The sequence below is a fragment of the Macaca fascicularis genome, chromosome 4, assembly GCF_037993035.2.
Source record: "Macaca fascicularis isolate 582-1 chromosome 4, T2T-MFA8v1.1".
NCBI classification, from domain to species: Eukaryota; Metazoa; Chordata; class Mammalia; order Primates; family Cercopithecidae; genus Macaca; species Macaca fascicularis.
The window spans coordinates 2512580-2532608 of record NC_088378.1 but is presented as its reverse complement, the minus strand read 5'-3'; the positions used below and the strand labels follow the sequence as shown (position 1 = coordinate 2532608).

General features: G+C 45.4%; 1 protein-coding gene across 2 annotated transcripts in view; it reads left to right on the top strand.

Annotated features, from left to right (window-relative positions):
• The window catches only part of SMOC2 (SPARC related modular calcium binding 2), a 220804-nt gene that overhangs the window by 63528 nt on the left and 137247 nt on the right, over window positions 1–20029 (top strand). For both annotated transcript variants that reach the window (XM_045391759.3, XM_045391758.3), the window contains exon 2: window positions 6317–6488. In XM_045391759.3, coding sequence (XP_045247694.1) covers window positions 6317–6488 — 172 coding nt within the window. The remainder of the gene's footprint in view (window positions 1–6316; window positions 6489–20029) is intronic.

Sequence of the window (20029 nt, the reverse complement as noted above, 5' to 3'; positions counted from 1 at the left end):
CTTTCAGTGGCGTCCTTTCCGATTTCTTCCTACTGCTGGCCTTGACAATCCACGCGTATGGATTTGCCCTGGGATGCCAGCTCACACGGCTTCTCATCCAGCTTCTCTGGGTTCCTTAGATCAGCAGCCCCAACCTTTCTGGCATGAGGGACGTTCAGCAATTTTTCCATGAACCGGTGGGTGGGGAATGGTTTCCGGATGATTCAAGCGTGTTACATTTATTGTGCACTTTATTCCTATTGTTACATTGTAATATATAATGAAATAATGATGCTACTCATCATAATGTAAAATCAGTGGTAACCCTGAGCTTGTTTTCTAGCAACTAGATGGTCCCATCCGGGGGAGATGGGAGACAGTGAGAAATCATCAGGCATTAGATTCTCATAAGGACCGGCAACCTAAGACCCCTCACATGCGCAGTTCACAATACGGTTCACGCTGCTATGAGAATCTAATGGCACTGCTGATCTGACAGGAGGCGGAGCTCAGGGGGTAATGTGAGTGATGGGGAGTGGCTGTAAATACAGATGAATACAGGGTTGGGGACCTCTGCCTTAGATCATCTTTTAGGAAGCAGCAGATATCCCCCCAAATCGGCTTTGACCGATCTTCCCTCTGAGCCACTCAGGCACCTGTGTTCTTCTTTATACAGCATGGTCATCATTTGTAGATGTACATTTCTGCCTTCTGGATTTTCAGCTTCATGAGGGCAGGTGCTTCTTCAAAATCCCATCCTCCGGTAGAATGCCTTTTACAGAGAGGGGTCACTTAATAACTATTTAATATGCTCCGTTCAAGCTGGGTCTGACTTTTGAGCTAACTGGAAACATGAGGCTTTATTCTGAAAGACTGGGAGCAAGAAGGCGAAGACAATAAAATACTGAAGTTAAGGGTTTCTAAAATACATTTAAAGTGGTGCAACTAACTTCCACAGATGCCAGATGAATGAGTGAATGGAATGTCCATCTCTCAGATGCCAGATGAATGAGTGAATGAAATATCCGTCTCTCAGATGCCAGATCTCTCAGATGCCAGATGAATGAGTGAATGAAATGTCTGTCGCTCAGATGCTGGATGAATGAGTGAATGAAATGTCCGTCTCTCAGATACTGGATGAATGAGTGAATGGAATGTCCGTCTCTCGGATGCTGGATGAATGAGTGAATGGAATGTCCGTCTCTCGGATGCCAGATCTCTCAGATGCCAGATGAATGAGTGAATGAAATGTCTGTCGCTCAGATACTGGATGAATGAGTGAATGAAATGTCCATCTATCAGATACTGGATGAATGAGTGAATGGAATGTCCGTCTCTCGGATGCTGGATGAATGAGTGAATGAAATGTCCATCTTTCAGATACTGGATGAATGAGTGAATGAAATGTCCGTCTCTCAGATGCCAGATCTCTCAGATGCCAGATGAATGAGTGAATGAAATGTCTGTCGCTCAGATACTGGATGAATGAGTGAATGAAATGTCCATCTCTCAGATACTGGATGAATGAGTGAATGAAATGTCCGGCTCTCAGATGCTGGATGAATGAGTGAATGAAATGTCCATCTCTCAGATACTGGATGAATGAGTGAATGAAATGTCCGTCTCTCGGATGCTGGATGAATGAGTGAATGGAATGTCCGTCTCTTGGATCCTGGATGAATGAGTGAATGGAATGTCCGTCTCTCAGATGCTGGATGAATGAGTGAATGGAATGTCCGTCTCTCGGATGCTGGATGAATGAGTGAATGGAATGTCCGTCTCTCGGATGCTGGATGAATGAGTGAATGGAATGTCCGTCTCTCGGATGCTGGATGAATGAGTGAATGGAATGTCCGTCTCTCGGATGCTGGATGAATGAGTGAATGGAATGTCCGTCTCTCGGATACTGGATGAATGAGTGAATGGAATGTCCGTCTCTCAGATGCTGGATGAATGAGTGAATGGAATGTCCGTCTCTCGGATACTGGATGAATGAGTGAATGGAATGTCCGTCTCTCGGATACTGGATGAATGAGTGAATGGAATGTCCATCTCTGGGAGAAAATGTCCCATGGAGAGTTGTGTTTTCCTTTTATATTTAAGCTTCGCATTGCGGGCTCTGAAACGGGATTTCCATATTTGCATGGAAGATTTAGGTTCTCTGTTCTAAAAGAGTAGAACCCTGTTTTCTGCACCTGAGAAAGTCCAGGCTTTAAAATGGAGAAATGATTCTTTAAAGCAGGCTTGAGTCTGTAACCACTCTCCCACCTGTCCCCAGTGACTTTCAGAATTGTGCAGGCTCTCCAGGCACTGGGCTTTGTTGCCAGCGCTGTCCTGTCTTCTGTTCAATCTCATTTCTTCCTGTGTGCACCTCCCATTAAGAGAAAGCAAACACGTGGACACCATTTATTTTCTCTTGGCCTGTTATTTAGAAAGTGTGTGCTTTTGAGATTTTTTTTTTTTTTTTTTGGAGACAAGGTCTCACTTGCCCAGGCTGGAGTGCACTGGTGCATAGTCATAGCTCACTGCAACCTCCAGTTCCCCGGGCTCAGGTGATCCTCCCACCTCAGACTCCTAAGTAGCTGGGTCCACAGGTGCACATTTATTGTGCACTTTATTTTATTACACCACCACACCTGGCTAATTTCCCCCCACGCCTGATACAGACAGAGTCTTACTGTGTGGCCCAGGCTGGTCTCAAATCCCTGGCCTCAGCAGATCCTCCTGCTTTGGCCTCCCAAAGCTCTGGGATTATAGGTGTGAGCCACTGCGCCTGGCCTTGCAAATCTTACAGCTACAGAATTATGTATTTCAGAGGCAAAACTTCCTTAATGTCTTCTCATGCCATGCATTATCTCATATAGTCAGAGAAGTATTTAATCAATATTATAAGGAGAAATTTTAAATATGTTAATATTTGAAGAGTGCTTTTACCTGTTTTGTAAATGGTTTTTGTTTTAATCTTTTTCTTCTGGCCCAAACCCAGTAATTTATTAAGAAGAAGCATAGACCATGACTTTAACCCATTGAATCTGTCTGACTGGTTTTCTAATGTGTGAGCTACTTGGTATCCACAAAGACACTTCGTGTGCCCTTCCCTCCCCCCACCCTTACACCTGGGCTCCTTGCACCTGTGCAAATAGCACTGCTTCGTGGAAATCAAAAGAAATAAAAACCCCCTGCAATTCTGAGTTTTCTTTTTAAAATAAAGTCACTCGATGTCCAATTGATTGCATTCTAAATTTAGCAAAGTACTTTTTATCTCGAATTAGTTTTAAGACTCTCAACCGAGTTCTTTTAACACATAGTGAATTCTTTGGAATAGGAATATTTATTTTTCTTGAATGGGCTGTTTGTTAATGAACACAACTTAGTTAAAAGCTTATTTTCTTACCTGCACTGTCTCCTGCGAAATTTAATTGCTATTAAACAGGAAGTAGGGGAGAAACATACACATAACCTGTGTGTTCTCTTATTCCTGAGAAATCATACTTCCATTGTTCTGCACCAGTAAATTATCAAGAATTATGGTCAAATTCCAAATGCCTGGATGCTGGCCACTTTTATTTGAGAAAAAATGTCGAGGCTGTCTCTTTTCCTTTAGAGAAAATGATAATTACAGCATCTTCCTAAGTCCTCAGCATCTCCTCACTTAGGGGTTCAGGAAATACATAGAGACCACCCCTTAAACATAAAAATTAACAGGATTTAGGTTATTCCATCTTTTCCTCTACAGTAGAAGACAGCTATGAATAGGGCGGGCCCCTGTGTGAAACGAAGGCACCTGGGGCTCCTCCGAACACACGGCAGGTTCACGTTTTCTTTCTGGTTTTCCCCCCTTTCTTGGGTACAAAGCTGCGCTGCTCCGGCCAGCTGTGTGCTGCGAGAACGAGGCTGCCGAGATCCTCAAGTGCTGGGGGGCGAGGAATGACTCCGAAGCATTTTATAAGATCCAGGCAGCATCTCAGCGGGTGGAGGAACTTCCCAAGGCACAGCACCCGAAGGCCATGTCTCCCAGGAGCCGCCTGCCCCGGGGCGCCCCCCACCGCTGGAAGAGCTTGGGCAGTGCGTGTTGGTGAAGTGAAAAACGTGGCTGAGACTCATCCGTGGCAGAATTCAACTGAATGTATTTGTGTGCCGGCTCTGCCCTCTTTAAGTAAAGCACACAATTTTGCAATACCCTGAAAGGCAATGATCTGTTTTCACTCGCCTCTTAGCTAAAACAAACCTGAATCGTTTCAGCAGGTGAGCTTATTCTCAGGAAAATTAGAGCACGCTGTTTGAAACGGAACAAACGTGAAAAATAGCTCGCTCTGAGATGGCAAAGGCCCCGCCACCTCCGGGTGCTGCTCACCTGTCCCTTGGCTCCAGCCTTCATCCCCAAATCTGGGCAAGGCCACTGCCAAGTAGCTTTGTGAGCTCCAGAACACACAGGCTCACCTGTTCTTAGCCACACCTGCCGCTGTCACAGTCCTCAGGTCGGGAGCTCTGAGGACCCTGCCTGGATTTCTGGTGAGGTCTGGGGCTCCCCACGGGCCATCCGGCCCCTACAGCATCTTGTGTGCCCTCCCTGGCTTTGAGTCCAGCTTTGGCTTTTGGCTAATCTCTATTTTTAGGGTTTTTTTAAAATCACTGTGAAGGTTTAAAAAAATTGTATGTGTAACATTGGGCAAATTATTTAAAGTTGATAAATTTTCATTCAGGAAATCACAGGTTATGATTCCTTCCACTGCCCATCAAGGTCACCGTAGTTCCTGCAAAGTTTGGGTCAAGATTTATCTTCAAGATAGCACAGCACAGTTTTAAAAGAACTGAGACTTAACCCACAGTGGTGCTGACAGCTCTATGTGACAATAATATACAAGTGAGTGTAATTTCCACGGCCAGCCTTGCTGAGTTAGCTCCACTGACACAGCCCGCCTGGCGATCCACAGCACCGAGGGTTACCATGCTGATTAGCTGGGCAAAGCTAACCTTTAAACAGAGCCAGCTGAGATGCAGACTTCAAGTCAGAAAGTTTCTTAGCTTCTCAAGGAATGCACCATCCTGAGTTGGTGAATTTCTTTTTCCTCTCTCACTGGTAAAGGAGCATGCTGATGAGGGCCCCCCAGCTTCTGCTGAACCTCAACCCTATCTTCCCGCTGCTCAAACTGGAAGAGGGATTGGAGCAGCACTCTCTTTATCCCCACCAATATCGCTGGACGAACAATGCCACATAGCCCCGCTCACGTGCACACCACACCCAGAGGGCCATGTACTACCGTAGCCTATGTTCTGCCAGCCACAGCTCTGCACGCTTCTTTCTTTCTTCTAGTTAATGTATTGTCTCTGTTCTGAATCAGGGAAAACACCCCCTGGGGCAGGTGATAGTCTGGGGACCAAAGGCCTCTGACAATCCCGTTTGTCCTGGAACACAGACGCTTCCTCAGGGTCACCTTGAGCTTCCCCTTGGTGTCTGGTGTTTCGTCTGGCTGATGGAGGCCCGGACAGGACTAGTGGCCGGTCAGGAAGTGGCAGGACACTGATGACTTGTCCAAGGAAAATACGCGGGGCCAGCATGCCCAGATCAGAGGCTTCCCTGGGGTCCGGCGAGCTCTGAAGCGTGTGTCAGGCTGTAAAAGAGCAGGAGGGAGATCAGGGGCCTGGAGCTGCCGTGGGAACTGCAGGGCACACATGGCCATTAGGCGATGTCTGTGCCCTGCAGAGAGTGTTCCTGTGCCTTAGGCATTTTCAGAGAAATACACAAGCTTCCTCTGGGCCATGAGGTCACTCATTCATTCAACAAACATTTATTCAAAGAACAATAGTCCAAGTGAATGCAACCTAGTCCAGTTGAATGTAGAGTTCATCTGTATTTGGAGAATGTAGACGAAACTGTGTGGCACCATTTAAATCAGGAAGGATTCCCTCCCAGTTCCAGACAGTGGACATTCCTGATACTTGTCACTTCCAGAAGAATGGTAATAATGTGGTGAACGTGGAGGCAAATTCGTCAGTGAATTCACAAATTAAAAGGAAAACATTGCTACTCAGACTTTTAGGGGTGAGTCAGGCACACGTGCATCCCCTTCAAAGACCAACGATTCACATGTTGTTCTGTGTCAGATGGCCGATGTTGATACAGAGAACGTCCAAATTAGCTAGGCTTTTGAAACAGATAATGGCTAAAATGTTCAGACGTGCTTGTGATGCTTCTGGTAGGGGTGAGAACCGGGGGTGCATTATCCCTCAAGCTTTTATTCCCTGACCGTGAAGTGGCCTGGGGCAGCCTTCTGTTTTCTGCTGCTCTGAAGAATGTGTCTTTAAATTTGTCTGGCTTCTTTTTTTCTTCTTTAAGTTTTTGAGAGTCGATCAAGATAAAGACAAGGATTGTAGCTTGGACTGTGCGGGTTCGCCTCAGAAACCTCTCTGCGCATCTGACGGAAGGACCTTCCTTTCCCGCTGTGAATTTCAACGTGCCAAGTGCAAAGACCCCCAGCTAGAGATTGCGTATCGAGGAAACTGCAAAGGTGAGCTACTGTTTGATCATTCATCCAAAAATGGGGACATCCGTCATCAAAATGAATGCAAACATATTTTCATACTTGATAACTTTTTACATTTACAAACTCGAGTTTATGTTGGCATTTTTTTCACAGCATGTAAGGAAGAAGAGTAATTTCTATGAATTTTAAGAGCAGAGTCTTTTTTTTACTTATCTAATATTCTTTTCTTAGAATGCCTTATTCCATTGAATAAGGAAGAAATTTATCCAAATATTTCAGTTTTTTCCCCAAAGTCTTCTAAAATTATTCTCAATAAGATTTCTTATGATTCTTTCTCATTTTTCTTTTTAGCAAGTGGGATGTGTACAATAGCATGTGTGCAGTTTTCAGTGATTTTTTGGTGTTGATTTTGTACTCTCAATTTTCAGTTTTGCCAGTTTAAGAATTAGATGCAGAGTTAAGAGTCTAATGCTTAGAGCTAAAGATTGAAATGCTTCCTACATCAATGAAGGGTTTGACTCAGCAAAAGATGTTAATATTTCAGAGTTATTTTTAGAAAGAGATTTACCTTCTTTGTCATATTATCTAGGAAAAAAGACCACAGAGACTAAAAGTGCCTTTGAGATGATGTTCTGCATCATCTGGCAATTAGCTTCAACAGTCCTCTTAAATGAAACAAGACAGCAACCACACTGCAAACCAGCACTATGAGTGCCGTTTCTAGACCCATGCTTACCCAGGTGTTGAATAAGCTTGTTCTTCCTTTCATAATGCAATATAATACCAGGTAAACAGATTTCAGTTACTTTTGCAGACGACAAAGGCAGAATGTTGCCATGTTCTTTAGGCCTGAGAGTTCTTCCTACTGATGTTACGAAGACATTCCTGTACACAGTCACAAGGATGTTTCACTCAATGCCAGACCGTATGTCCAACAGTGGTCCCATAACGTTATAATGGAGCAGATGTAGAGACCTGTTGGATGGCACTTGATATTGGCATTGAGATCAAGTAGGGGAAATGACTGATGTTCAGTAATGATGCCGGGACATTCTGTTTTCCATATGGAAAGATAGGTATATCAATGAAGATGTATATATCACCTAAGTGTGTGTAAGTATACTCTATGATGTTCACACAATGATGAACTTGCCTAAAGGTGTATATTAGTTTGTTCTTACACTGCTAATAAAGACATACCCAAGACTGGGATGTTTATAAGGAAAGGGGTTTAATGGACTCATAGTTCTGCACAGCTGGGGAGGCCTCAGGAAACTTACAATCATGGTGGAAGGGGAAGCAAACATGTCCTTCTTCACATGATGGTAGGAAGGAGAAGTGCCGAGCAAAAGAGGGAAGCCCCGTATAAAACCGTCAGATCTCGTGAGAACTCACTATCATGAGAACAGCATGTGGGAAGCCACCATGGGGGTTAAATTACCTCCCACCAGGTCCCTCCCATGACACGTGGGGAACTACAATTCAAGGTGAGATTTGGGTGGGGACACAGCCAAACCATATCAAGGTGATTTCTCAGAATTTATCCCTGTTATTAAGAAACACGTGACTTTACCCAGATTTAGTACTCTGAAAACAAGGAACAGCATGAACTACCTCTGGAGCCCCGGTCTTTGCCCGGTGGCAAACCCAATCCCTGTGCATTTATCCGCCTGCAGTGTGCACAGACTCCTGATTTAAAGGTCAGACTCCTCTCCACATGCACCTGTGGCTTTGCCCATGACAAATGGCTATTCATTATCAAGGATTTTTTTTCTTCTGAAATTACAGTTTGTTCAAAGTCAGAGTAGTTCAGGACGCAGCATTTAAAGGCTACACAAATGCCAGGTATGGGGCACGGTAGGTAGGCAGGTAGATTCTCCAGTAAGAGTCCCTGGGAAGATGATTTTATTATACATCTGAGGGCACAAGAGAGAATGGTGCTGTGGAGCTTAAAGTCCCATTCTGGTTTTGCAGTCATATGCTCTTTCTAAAGTGTTTATCACATAATGGTGTTATCCTCCCCTCATGCTGGGGGAGTCATGAAGACCCCGGAGCAAAAGCCCACTCAGAGAGTCCTATGAGGACCGACAGGAGGGCCTGAGAGGGAAGTAGGTGGAGCCAGGCTGGCAGGGCTGAGTGCTGGATCCCGGAATTTTCGTGACTATGGAAAATGGAAAGACACAAGAAGTCGTGGACAGAACAGGGATGCATGAAAATTGCCATTCTGCATGGTGCATGCTTCCCTGAGCTCACCAAGCTGCCCCATCCCAGCACCCACCTTGGGCCTTTGTCCAGGTGTGCCAGGCCCCAGTGTCACCAGCACAACTGCAGTGAGTCTTGCTGTGCTGAAACCCTGGCGTGCTTTAGAAAGGACCACAAATGGAGGGGTGAGCTACTTTCAAAGGGGAAATGGAACTTTAATTCACTCATTAACCTCAATATGCTACTGAGATTGCAAGGAACAAAATGCAGTAAAAAAGTATTTGATTTATACTTTAAATAAATGAAGTGCAGTGGCAGTATCATAGCCGGATCCCAAACACAAAGTTTAAAGATGCTGACGTGAACTTAGTGGGACAGGTGTAGCAAGCACCACAGCAAATGGCCTGGGCTTGTCGTGGGCCAGCTCATGGAACCCACCCCAGGCCTCAGGATCCATTTCAGAAAGCTGGGCTCTGGAAGCAGCTCATGGGGACTCTGGAAAACCACTTTCTATGGCCTGAGGTAATGCCAGCCCTTTCTAGAAACAGCTAATAGCTGGTGATGATGCTACCCATTGACCCTCCAGTGTACCTGCCCACTGAGGAACTGACTCCATCTAACTTTAGCCCAAATAGAAAATAACAACACTTGGAAAATGTGTGAAAGAGAAAGAACTATATATATATATATACACACACACACACATATATATATTTTACTGTAGTAGAAAAAATAGTTTAAAGTTATTTAAAATACAGATGTGAAATATCTTTCTGTGAAAAAGTCCACAAAAATAAAGATAACATGATTAAAATTGAAAGCATTTGACATTCTTTCACTGAATTGTATACTTGTATGCACTATCTACATTAAAACACACGTTGAAACTTTGACTATAGCAGCAGCAATAGCTGCTCCAGCTTTCTTTGTGGTGTAGGGAAAATAGAATATACCATTTAAAGTAAATGATGTTCTGTAAATGACTGATTTATTTTTTTCCCTAAGCATCCCTTCTTATCTCAAGGAAAAGGAAAATAATTTGTTGAATCTAATGTACCTGAAGTTCTATAGTTCTATATCACTATTTTGTCCTTATACGCTTTTTTTTTTCCTCAGTAGACATTTAGGTTTCAGTAAACTGTACATTATTTTAGTTTTAATTCCCTTGGTGAAAACTTGGATGAAATATCTTCGATTCATTTAATGGGAGACACAGACACACACAAATACACACACACATACATACACACATACACACTCACATAAACACACACACAAACTCTTAGTTTATTCAAGTGGACCACTGACATTTCCTGAGCAGCTTGGTTCTATGTGATTCTAAAATTTTATGATCAATTTGCTTCAACCTGATTCTTTTAATAAGTCCTGACATTTACTTGATATTGACACATTTGGTAAATTGGCATTTTCTTCTTACTGAATGATTCCTCGAAGAGCACTGGGGTTGAGAGTGAGTCCACACTGTTCTTCATCAGATAACCTCTCAGGGAGCTTGTCTCTTCATTTGATTCAGTCCAGCACTGGGTTCCCCAGAACTCAGGGACTCTAAGAATCTTTGTCCCTGGCAGCATCCTCCAGATGGGAACTGGCTGGCCTGCTTCTAGCACTGGAAACAGTTTCATGTGAGATTTTCAATAGGATCCCGGACGCTCCCAACACCCAGGCTGTCTTCAGACCCTCCTATGAGGTGGACAGCTGGGGCCCTATGGGGTGGCAGGACACCTCTCTCCACACAAGGGCCAGCCATGGGGCACACAGTGGTGTGCACAGGGCGCCCTCATGGGCGTTCTCCAGAGCCTGGTGGTGCCTACTTTGTGGGGTCATAAGCATAGGACCCCAAAGTGCTGCTTCCCTAGCCTGCCCCAACACTGCAAATTTGTTTACCCTGCATCTGAGAAAGAACAAGTCAGTCTGTTTCTTTGGAGATCAGCTACTCTTTTAAGAAGCATCTTTCAGACTCAAGGACACACGCCCACCAAGAACAGTGCACCTGCTTCCACGTTTTGCTTCCTTGCACCACCAATGCTCTACTGCTAGAAGTCTTGCTTCGTTGGCTAGGAAGGACAGTGGTACCTTGGACAACTGTCCAGGGATAACATGATTTCCAGCATGCTTCACCCATGAAACCACATGGCCATAGGTTATGGAAAGTCAGCGTGGAGCCAGGTACATGGCTTGAAGGAAGCATATTCTTCTCTCCTTTGTGTCTGACCGATGTGTGTAAGATTCACACTGGAGAAAGACTCAGATGTGATTTGATGCCTTGGCTGTAGTTATAAATCTCAGTTATCTGTGCTGAGAAAAGAGAAACAATTTAAGAATAAATTTAAATATCAGATGATGTACTCATCACAGAAGATTTTAGAAGTGATTACCTATAAAGTCTCAGCTTGTGGAAACAAGTGCTGTGGAAGTGGGGAGGTCACAGCACCTCATTAAACTTGGAATTTCATGTCCCCTTTTCTTGCCATGTTCCCTTAGATAACGCCAGTTGGATATTCCATTGAAAGGCTGCGAGGAAGCCTCTGCTGTATCTGTAGCCTTTGAGGAGGAGTGTGAGGGATTTCTTAGACAAAGGAGGGAGGATGGTCGGTCCATCTCTCTGGGTGGAAGCTCATCATCTGTGACCCTCTCTGGCTCGTGGGTTTTTCAGGTGTCTCCCCAGCATGTGACTTCAGATCTTTGCCATACCCAGCTGCAGGGTCAAAGTGACATTCTTTTTGGATAGGGAGAACAAATGTCAATTAAACACAGATGTCCTTTTTGGTAATATCCTCATTAGTTTGTTTGCACCTGCATCTAAGCCAACTTTTCTGGATGATTATTTCAGTGGGAATTCTCATTTATTTTACCAAAGTAGTTTTATACCATACATTTATGACACACACAAAAATATAAGGGAGCAGTAGGCAAAAATAAAATGTACCTAACCAAAGTCGGTCTCACTTAAATCAAACGGATTCTATTGGAAAGAATGCACAGGCACCTGTAGTCTTCAAAATCTCATGTGTGTGGTGCTGCAGATGCCAAGGTAGCAAACATTAAAATCAGTCTGAGGAGAGATTGTTCACCGTGCATTATAGATCTTGAAATAACTGGGTGTCACGCTTCTCTGATAGTCTAGATTTGCATGTGGGGCTGGGCTCGGAGAGGCTCTGTCTGCTTTCCATCTACATGTTGCCTCCAGTTAAGTCTGTTCCCTGCTGGAGGCTGCCTTTAAAAAGGGGCCTCTGCTTCCCATCTGCAGGTGGAGTTTTCCTAAAGTAGCAGCCTCGCACCTGCATCCTGGCTCATGACGGAAGAAGGGCCTCTCCCTGAGGGGCTGGCTCCTTCCTAGACCTCGCCCTGAGGGGCCGGCTCCTTCCTCTAGGCTGTCATACTGTCAGTCACTTACACACTCATCCCAGCATGCAACCTGTCCCAGTGCTGCAAACGCAGCAGTCGCGGCTCCTGGGGGGCAGGAGCAAAACACACTGAGCCTGGGAGGGGTGAGAACAGACACAGGGCTTGGTGTCTACTGAGCAAATTGTGCTTCTGTTTCCCTCTAAGAGCATAAATATTGCACATTTCACAACGAAACTCAGGTTGAGACTTTTTTCCCCTGAAGGTAAAAGGGGGAGCCCAGGATTGTCCCTTTAGATCATTTGTGTAACACAAATAAACCTCTAAGTTTTCTCCATGTGATTCCTGGAGTGGGCCTTGGCTAGTGTAGCACTGTGTCGTCTTGGCACATGTGAGGCTGCTGCTGTCTTTAGCATTTTGGGGGCGCTTTTACATTTTTGGTGGGTGACAGTTCTGTAGGCCTGTCTCTTTTGGATGTACTATTTGGAAATAACAATTAAAATAGTTTAATCCATATTTAATTAAATTCGATTTAAATGTTCTGCACACTTCACACTGTGATCTAACCATTGACCCTGAATAGAACTGCAGTGGTTTACACCGATGCATTTTTCTCATATTTTCATAGAAATTTGTGGAGTTTGTGTTTTCAGAACTCTGCAAATACATTAATATTTTTCTTTTGATCTGAGACTTTTGGGGCTGTCTTTCTTTTCAACAAAATCTCTGGCATTCCATAGAAAAGCCAAAAAAAAAAAAAGAGAAAAAGTCAAATGCCAGAACTTGGAACTATTTTGAGATTTCTGGAAACACGTATTGGACAAAAGCAGCTTCCTTGGAGATCTGAGGACCAAGAGCTTCTGAACGGGCGAGTCCGAGTGAAAGAAACATGGTGACAAAGGCTGTAACATCCACCCATCGCTCTGCGCACTCATCTCCGAGGCTGCACAATGACCTCAGCAGCCCTTGGAGAGCCGGTGGGACTCAGCCAGCACCTGGCACACAGGAGGCCCACGGCGCGGGAAGTCCACAGGTATCACAGTCAGATTCGAATCTCCACAAGATGAACACACATGCTGTTATTATTAAGATTATTAGGCGGCAGATCATGAGGTCAGGAGACCAGCCCGGCCAACATAGTGAAACCCCGTCTCTACTAAAAATACAAAAAAAAAAAAAAAAAAAAAAAAAGGAAAGAAAACAAAAAAATTAGCCGGGCGTAGTGGCAGGTGCCTGTAATTCCAGCTACTCAGGAGGCTGAGGCAGGGGAATCCCTTGAACCCGGGAGGTGGAGGTTGCAGTGAACCAAGGTCGTGCCATTGCACTCCAGCCTGGCGACAACAGTGAAACTCCGTCTAAAAAAAAACAAAAACAAAAACAGATTACTGCTACGATGAGGTTTAGAGACTGTTCTTTCCATTGGTGAACCCCACCCCCCGAGTGATACACACATAGAAGTTTACTCCCTTGGCCAAGTGATGGTTGTAACAGGAGCCTAAGTGTCGGTTTTGGGGTTGCTTATCCAAGTTCGCTGCGCCATGACAAGGCGTTTCGTGTCAGCGCTTCCCGGGAAAAGCTCCTTTCTTCAGGACCGCCCCAGACAGTCGGCTGTGAGGCCTGGAGACCTGTCTGCAGCTGTCTCTCCCGCATTCTCTGCAGCTTTTGCAGAGCTGGGGCGGGGTGGGCACCTCTGTGCTCCTGTGGCCGGTGGCGCCGTGGCCTGGCTGTGAGGCCCCGCAGGCGTGTGGGGTGGCAGCTTCCCAGGCCTTCTCAAGCTGCCTCAGGCCTGCTCCTGATGCTTCCAGCGAGGAACAGCGGGGCAGGAGTGTCTCCAGGAGGAAAGCCAGGCGGCCTCCCGCCGGATGTGGGTCGAGGTGCGGCTCCTTCCACTTCCCAGCGTGGACCTGAGGGGCTGCCCCTGCCTGGGGAGCAGCTTTGCCATCCTTTCAATCAGCAGCGAGAGCTCTCGGGCTCCGAGGCCAGGCGCTGCCTAAGAAGCCGGAGCCATGGGCATCTCACACTCCAGAGGAACCAGGCCTCCCCATGGGGATCCCTCCACGCGCTCCGCTCCTTCCGTTGCAGTTTTCCTGAAAGCACAGCAGTAGTCCCTGCGGCCCGCAGCTGCTTCTCAGCACCTGCAGGGAGGACCTGTCTTCTCACCTGGGCCTGGGCAGGCTCTGCCGGGTGAGGCGCTGGCAGCAGCCACGTGGGAAGCCCCTGTGTGGGTGAAATGCAGGGTCCTGGGCTGTGGAGGAGGCCTGGACGGTGGATGGCGGGCTCTGCAGGTGTCCCCATGCCCAGCCCAGCTCCGGACTCTCAGAGCCACGAGCTGAGGGCACCGGAGCACGAGCCCGGGCCAGGGCGCTCTGTCCTGGCATGTCTAGAATGAGGAGTCGGCTCAGAGGAACCCGAAGAATTCATTCTCTCTGGAGGTTTTCCCATCACGTGAGTGTTTCCATCGAGCTCTTCCTTGTACTCAGCGACCTAGAAACAGGCCAGAGAGCTCCGCACCCGCCCGTTCCTTCGAATTCCACGGGCTCGCCTTCGCCTTCCAGGAAGCGGGAGTTGCGACGTCCCCATGAAGCTCCTTCATCCCTGCACAAGCGCCCAGGGACGGAGTGTCACCTGGCTCCCATCGGGCGCATCAACCTGCTCGTTTTCCTCAGAGAGACAGGCATTTCCCCAAAGGAAATCTATGCGGGGGTATGAGTGTGAAAGTGTGAGTGTGTGAGATTACGTTTCTGTTGTGTGTGTATGCGTCAGGTTGTGTATGAGTGTGAATGCGTGTTCATGTGCATTGAGTGTGCATGTGTGATGTGTGATTGCGTGTGTGCTTGTGTGTGAATGTGCGTGTGTGCATGTCTGATTGTGAGTGGTGTGTGAATGTGTGCGTGTGTGCATGTCTGATTTTGAGTGCATGCTTGTGTGAGTTTATGTGTGAATGGTTTTGTGAATGTATGTATTCATGTGCTTGTGAGTGTGCGTGTGTGTGTGCGTGTGTTAATGTGTGAATGTGCATGAGTGTGCATGTGTGAGAGCATGTGTATGCTTGAGTGTGCATGTATGTGAGAGTGCACACGTGTGTGTGAATGTGCGTGAGTGTGCATGTGTGAGAGTGTATGCTTGTGTGAGTGTGCATGTATGTGAGAGTGTGCGTGTATGTGTGTGTGAATGTGTGTTCATATGCATGAGTGTCCGTGTATGTGACTGTGCATGTATGTGTGTGTGAATGTGCATGAGTGTGCATGTGTGAAAGTGTGTGTACGCTTGTGTGAGTGTGCATGTATGTGACAGTGTGCATGTGTGTGAACGTGCGTGTGTGCATGTATGAGACTGTGTATGCTTGTGTGTGTGAATGAGTGTTTATGTGTGTGCATGAGTGTGCATGCATGTGTGAGTGTGCATCCTTGTGTGAGTATGAATGTGTGTTCATGTGTCTGAGCATGCATGTGTGTGAGAGTGTGTGTATGCGTGCATGTGTGAGTGAGCACAAGTGTCTGTGATTCTGTGCCCTGGGCTTCTGGGCCAGGTGCTTATCCCTGGCTCCACCCTTTCCAGGTTGGATTTCCTTTCTGCAGAGGCAGCTATCAGAAGCAACTTCAATCGGATCTGTGCTTGTGCCTTGCAGAAACTCTACCCCGAGTATGTTTACCTTAACTCGCTTATGGTATTTTAACACGTCTGATGTTTGGGAGCGTCCTCCTCACAGCTTGGAGTAGACATAACAGGAGGTTCAGGGCCTTCAGTCTCGTGTGCAGCCGTGATCAGAAACACAGCCGGACGTTCCTGGAATGTTGCACATCCAAAGGACCTTTCCTCGATTTGCTTTAGCGGCACCACCAAACCCAAGGCACCGGCTCATCAGAGGAGCAGGGGCCTCTCCGCACAGCCTATGGAGCTTCTGCCCTCTGGAAGGCTCTAGTCAGCCTTCCTGCAAAGGATTTGGTGACCATTTACACAATCATCCATTTCGATCTGTTGAAAATCACTGTTATTAATTTTCATAGAGATGGGTATGATCTGTGGTTTCTTGTATAAATATTATAAAGGCTGTCTGAATACTGTAATATAGTCTTGCAACGGTTTGCAGTTTCTCTTTCTCTTTACAGTTTGGCAATCTCAGTTACATATTTAGGGATTTCCTATTGTAATTTTGTTTCTGCCTTGATGCATTTAAAAAGAGAATACTTATGTAAAACGAAAATGTCGTTCCTGTCTCCCTTAGCTCTGGAATAGTGTCGTTCTGGTTATGGTCGGGACGGTCGCATGGATGTACTAGTCTGTGGCTGTGGGGATGCATCGTGCTGCTTTTGCTGACTAAGGGCTGCAGATCACTGGGATTGGGAGTGCTTATCACAACACTTCCATCTATATTAGGATATTAGGATGGAAAAGAAAACTTCAGTTCTGCTGGACAGCATTGCAGCACAGCATGCTTAGTTTTTCTGACTCTGGCCTTCAAAATTACGGGTGGGTAAAATACTACAACTTTTAAAACACAGTGTCTGCCTTCATTTGATGCCAAAATCAATAAAAGCCATGCCACTCTGAGGGCTATCATTGCCGTGGCCACTACAAAGGCACCATATGTGTCCTCTGCCTGGCTGCCATTTGCTCGTTCAGCCCATGGTGTTCCTACACCAGCCCCGTCCCGGCCAGCCCTGCACTGGGTCATGGGGAGATGGTAGTGGAAGCTGAGCCTGAACTTGAAGTGTTTACATGGCCATGGCCATAATCATAGCCATTCAGTGACCTTGTGAGATCCAGAGTCAGAGCATCTGTTGACCACATATCCAGCTAGCTGCTCCTTCTATATCGGTGAGTGAGACACCACAGTAATTAACCTGTGTCCCAAAGTTCTCTGCCTATTGCAGTAGGAAGCTGAGCAGCATCAAAATCTTGAGGCATCATCTCTGGTGTAGACAAAGCATCTTGGAAGATTAACAGAAAGAGTTACTTTGATTCACTTTTGCCTAGCTTAGTGTGTTTATGTTATTCTATTCTGTTAGAGACAGGAGTTCCTGAAAGAGGAACTCTCTGGGCTTAGGACTACCAAATTCAGCATCACCTGTGAAGATCGCTGTTTCATGGCCCTGTTTTGAAGTTTCCTCAAAGATCCCTTTTAACTGTTCCTTTTCATTGTTGCTCTCCAGAATTCTCTGTAAAACGTCCGGCAAAGCAGCCTCTGCTGATTCTTGCCTCATCCTGTTTTGAGAGATTCTAGCAAAGTAGGGAATCATCTGCTTCCTGTTTAAAAGAAAACACTCATCATAAGTAACCATTATAAAACACTGCTATTCATTTCTACTTTGTAGTGAGCATCACACTTAACGGTTTCCATAACATATCTTTTTTTTTTCTTTTGAGACAGAGCCTCACTCTGTCACCCAGGCTGGAGTATGGGGGTGTGATCTCAGCTCACTGCAACCTCCACCTCCCAGGTTAAAGTGATTCTCCTGCCTCAGCTTCCTGAATAGCTGGGATTACAGGTGCTTGCCACCAAGCCTGGCTAATCTTTGCATTTTTAGTAGAGACGGGGTTTCACCATGATGGCCAGGCTGGTCTCGAACTCCTGACCTCAGGTGATCCACCCGCCTTGGCCTCCCAAGGTGTTGAGATTACAGGCGTGAGCCACTGCGCCCGGTCTCCATGACATATCTTGATACATAAACAAGCTTGCGATCTGATTGTAGCCAATTTTATTTTGTAACTGAGAGAGAAAATATCATCAAACAGGTAGAAATAAATTGCTCCCACAATTAACTACCATTAACCAAAAAGTCATCAAAATATTTCTGTTAGGGCTAGGCGTGGGGGCTCATGCCTATAATCCCAGCATTCTGGGAGGTGGGAGGATTGCTTGACACCAGGAGTTCAAAAGAAGCCTGGGCAACAAATCAAGACCCCATCTCTACAAAAATTTAAAAATTAGCCAATCAGGGTGGTGCCTCTCTTCCCAGCTACTGGGGAGGCTGAGGTGAGAGGATTGCTTGAGCTCAGAAGGTTGAGGCTGCAGTGAGCTGTGATGGCACCACTGCACTCCAGCCTAGCTGGCAGAGACGCTGTCTCTAAAACAAAACAAAACCTGTTGTTAGTGATGCCTTGCTAAGCAACGATGAATTCTTTATTTATAACATCCCGGCTCTGCAGGTAGGAGGAAAAATTTTCTAAAAATATATGACAGAATTCACATCAGAAAGTTTTTCTTTGGTCTAGTAAAAAGAGACTACATTCTTCAATTAGATTAACAATTTTATTTAATTAAAGTATTAATATTATAATTTCCAGCTGAGTTTTTTTTTTTTAGGTAGATATTTATTATAGTAATATAATACTATGAGCCAAAGTACTATGAAACCATTTCATCCCAGTCAGGTGGTTACATCAGTTTAAAAAAGACAAAATAAATTCTGGGTGGATAGGGGAATGGAAACACTTGTCTCTGTTGGCTGGACATACAACGGTTTAGCACTGTGGCAGACGGCAGGCACTCCCTCCGTAAGTTAAATGCAGAACTGCCATGTGAACCATCATTTCTACTTTCTACCCAAAAGACTTGAAAACAAGCATTCAAACAAAAATTTATATCTGAATGTTTATAACAGCATTATTTACAATAGCCAAAAGATCCTAAGTGTTCATCCATGAGTGAATGAATAAACAAAATATGGTCCATCTCTACAATAGAATATTGTTCAGCCATAAAAAGGAACATAGCTCTGAAACATGCTGTAACATACATAAGCCTTGACAACAGGGAAGCCAGACACAGAAGGATACCTCATGTGTGACTACATTGATGCATCATCTCTGGTGTAGACATACATGAACATACGTACCTGAACCTTGAAATCATCATGCCAGGTGAAGGAAGCCAGACACAGAAGGATACCTTGTGTGTGGTTACATTGACAGGAAATGCCCAGAATAGGCAAATTTGTAGAGACAGGAGGTAGATGGATAGTTCTAGGGGTTGCGGTGAGGCGGAAATGGGAAATGGCAGCTTAAGAGGCACAGAGCTTTCTTTTGGGAATGAGGAGAATGTTCTGGAACTAGGCCGAGATGGTGGTTGCCCAACACTGTGAATGTGCTAAATGCCACTGAATTGTTCACTTTAAAATGGATAAAATGGTAAATTTTATGTTATGTGTAGTTGTACAGTAATTCTTTTTTTTTTTGAGACAGAGTCTTGCTCTGTAACCCAGGCTGGAGGGCAGTGGCACGATCTCGGCTCACTGCAACCTCCGCCTCCTGGGTTCAAGCGATTCTCCTTCTTCAGGCTCCCAAGTAGCTGGGAACACAGGCGCCTGCCACCACGCCCGGCTAATTTTTTTTTCTTTTTTTTGTATTTTTAGTACAGACGGAGTTTCACCATATTAGCCAGGATGGTCTTGATCTCCTGGCCTCGCGATGCACCCACCTCAGCCTCCCAAAGGTTTGGGATTACAGGCGTGAGCCACCGTGCCCAGCCGTCATACAATAATTTAAAAAATTATGTTGCTTATGTTCTACGGATTTAATAATCAAACCATTAAACATAAAGTGTTCAGAGTGGAATCTCAACAAGGCCATTACACAGATAGGGCTCGGCTTAATTTTTAACTCAGCAAAGAATCATACAGAGTAAAAATACATTAAGGTGAGACATTTATCATCATCTGTAAATAAGGTTTCCAGGGGACAGTGTTGAAGCACCCTATTCCATTCTTTCAAAGCGATTAAAAACTTGGAAAGTTGGAAACAGCATAATGTTGAGGGTGTGTTTAATATTTTGATGTTTACAAAGAGGGGCATTTAATTCAGTCTAAGATGTGTCTGTATCAAGCATATATTGGCTTAGAGTGATATTGAGAACACACGGGGGCCATGACTATTTCTGAGTGCTCATTCCCTGGCGATTTTGTGCCTCTCGATAGAATGGACCTTATCAGATGCTATTCGGGCTCTTCTCGGTAGTAAAGATCTTGAACCTGATTTAACATGAGATATCCAGAATAAGG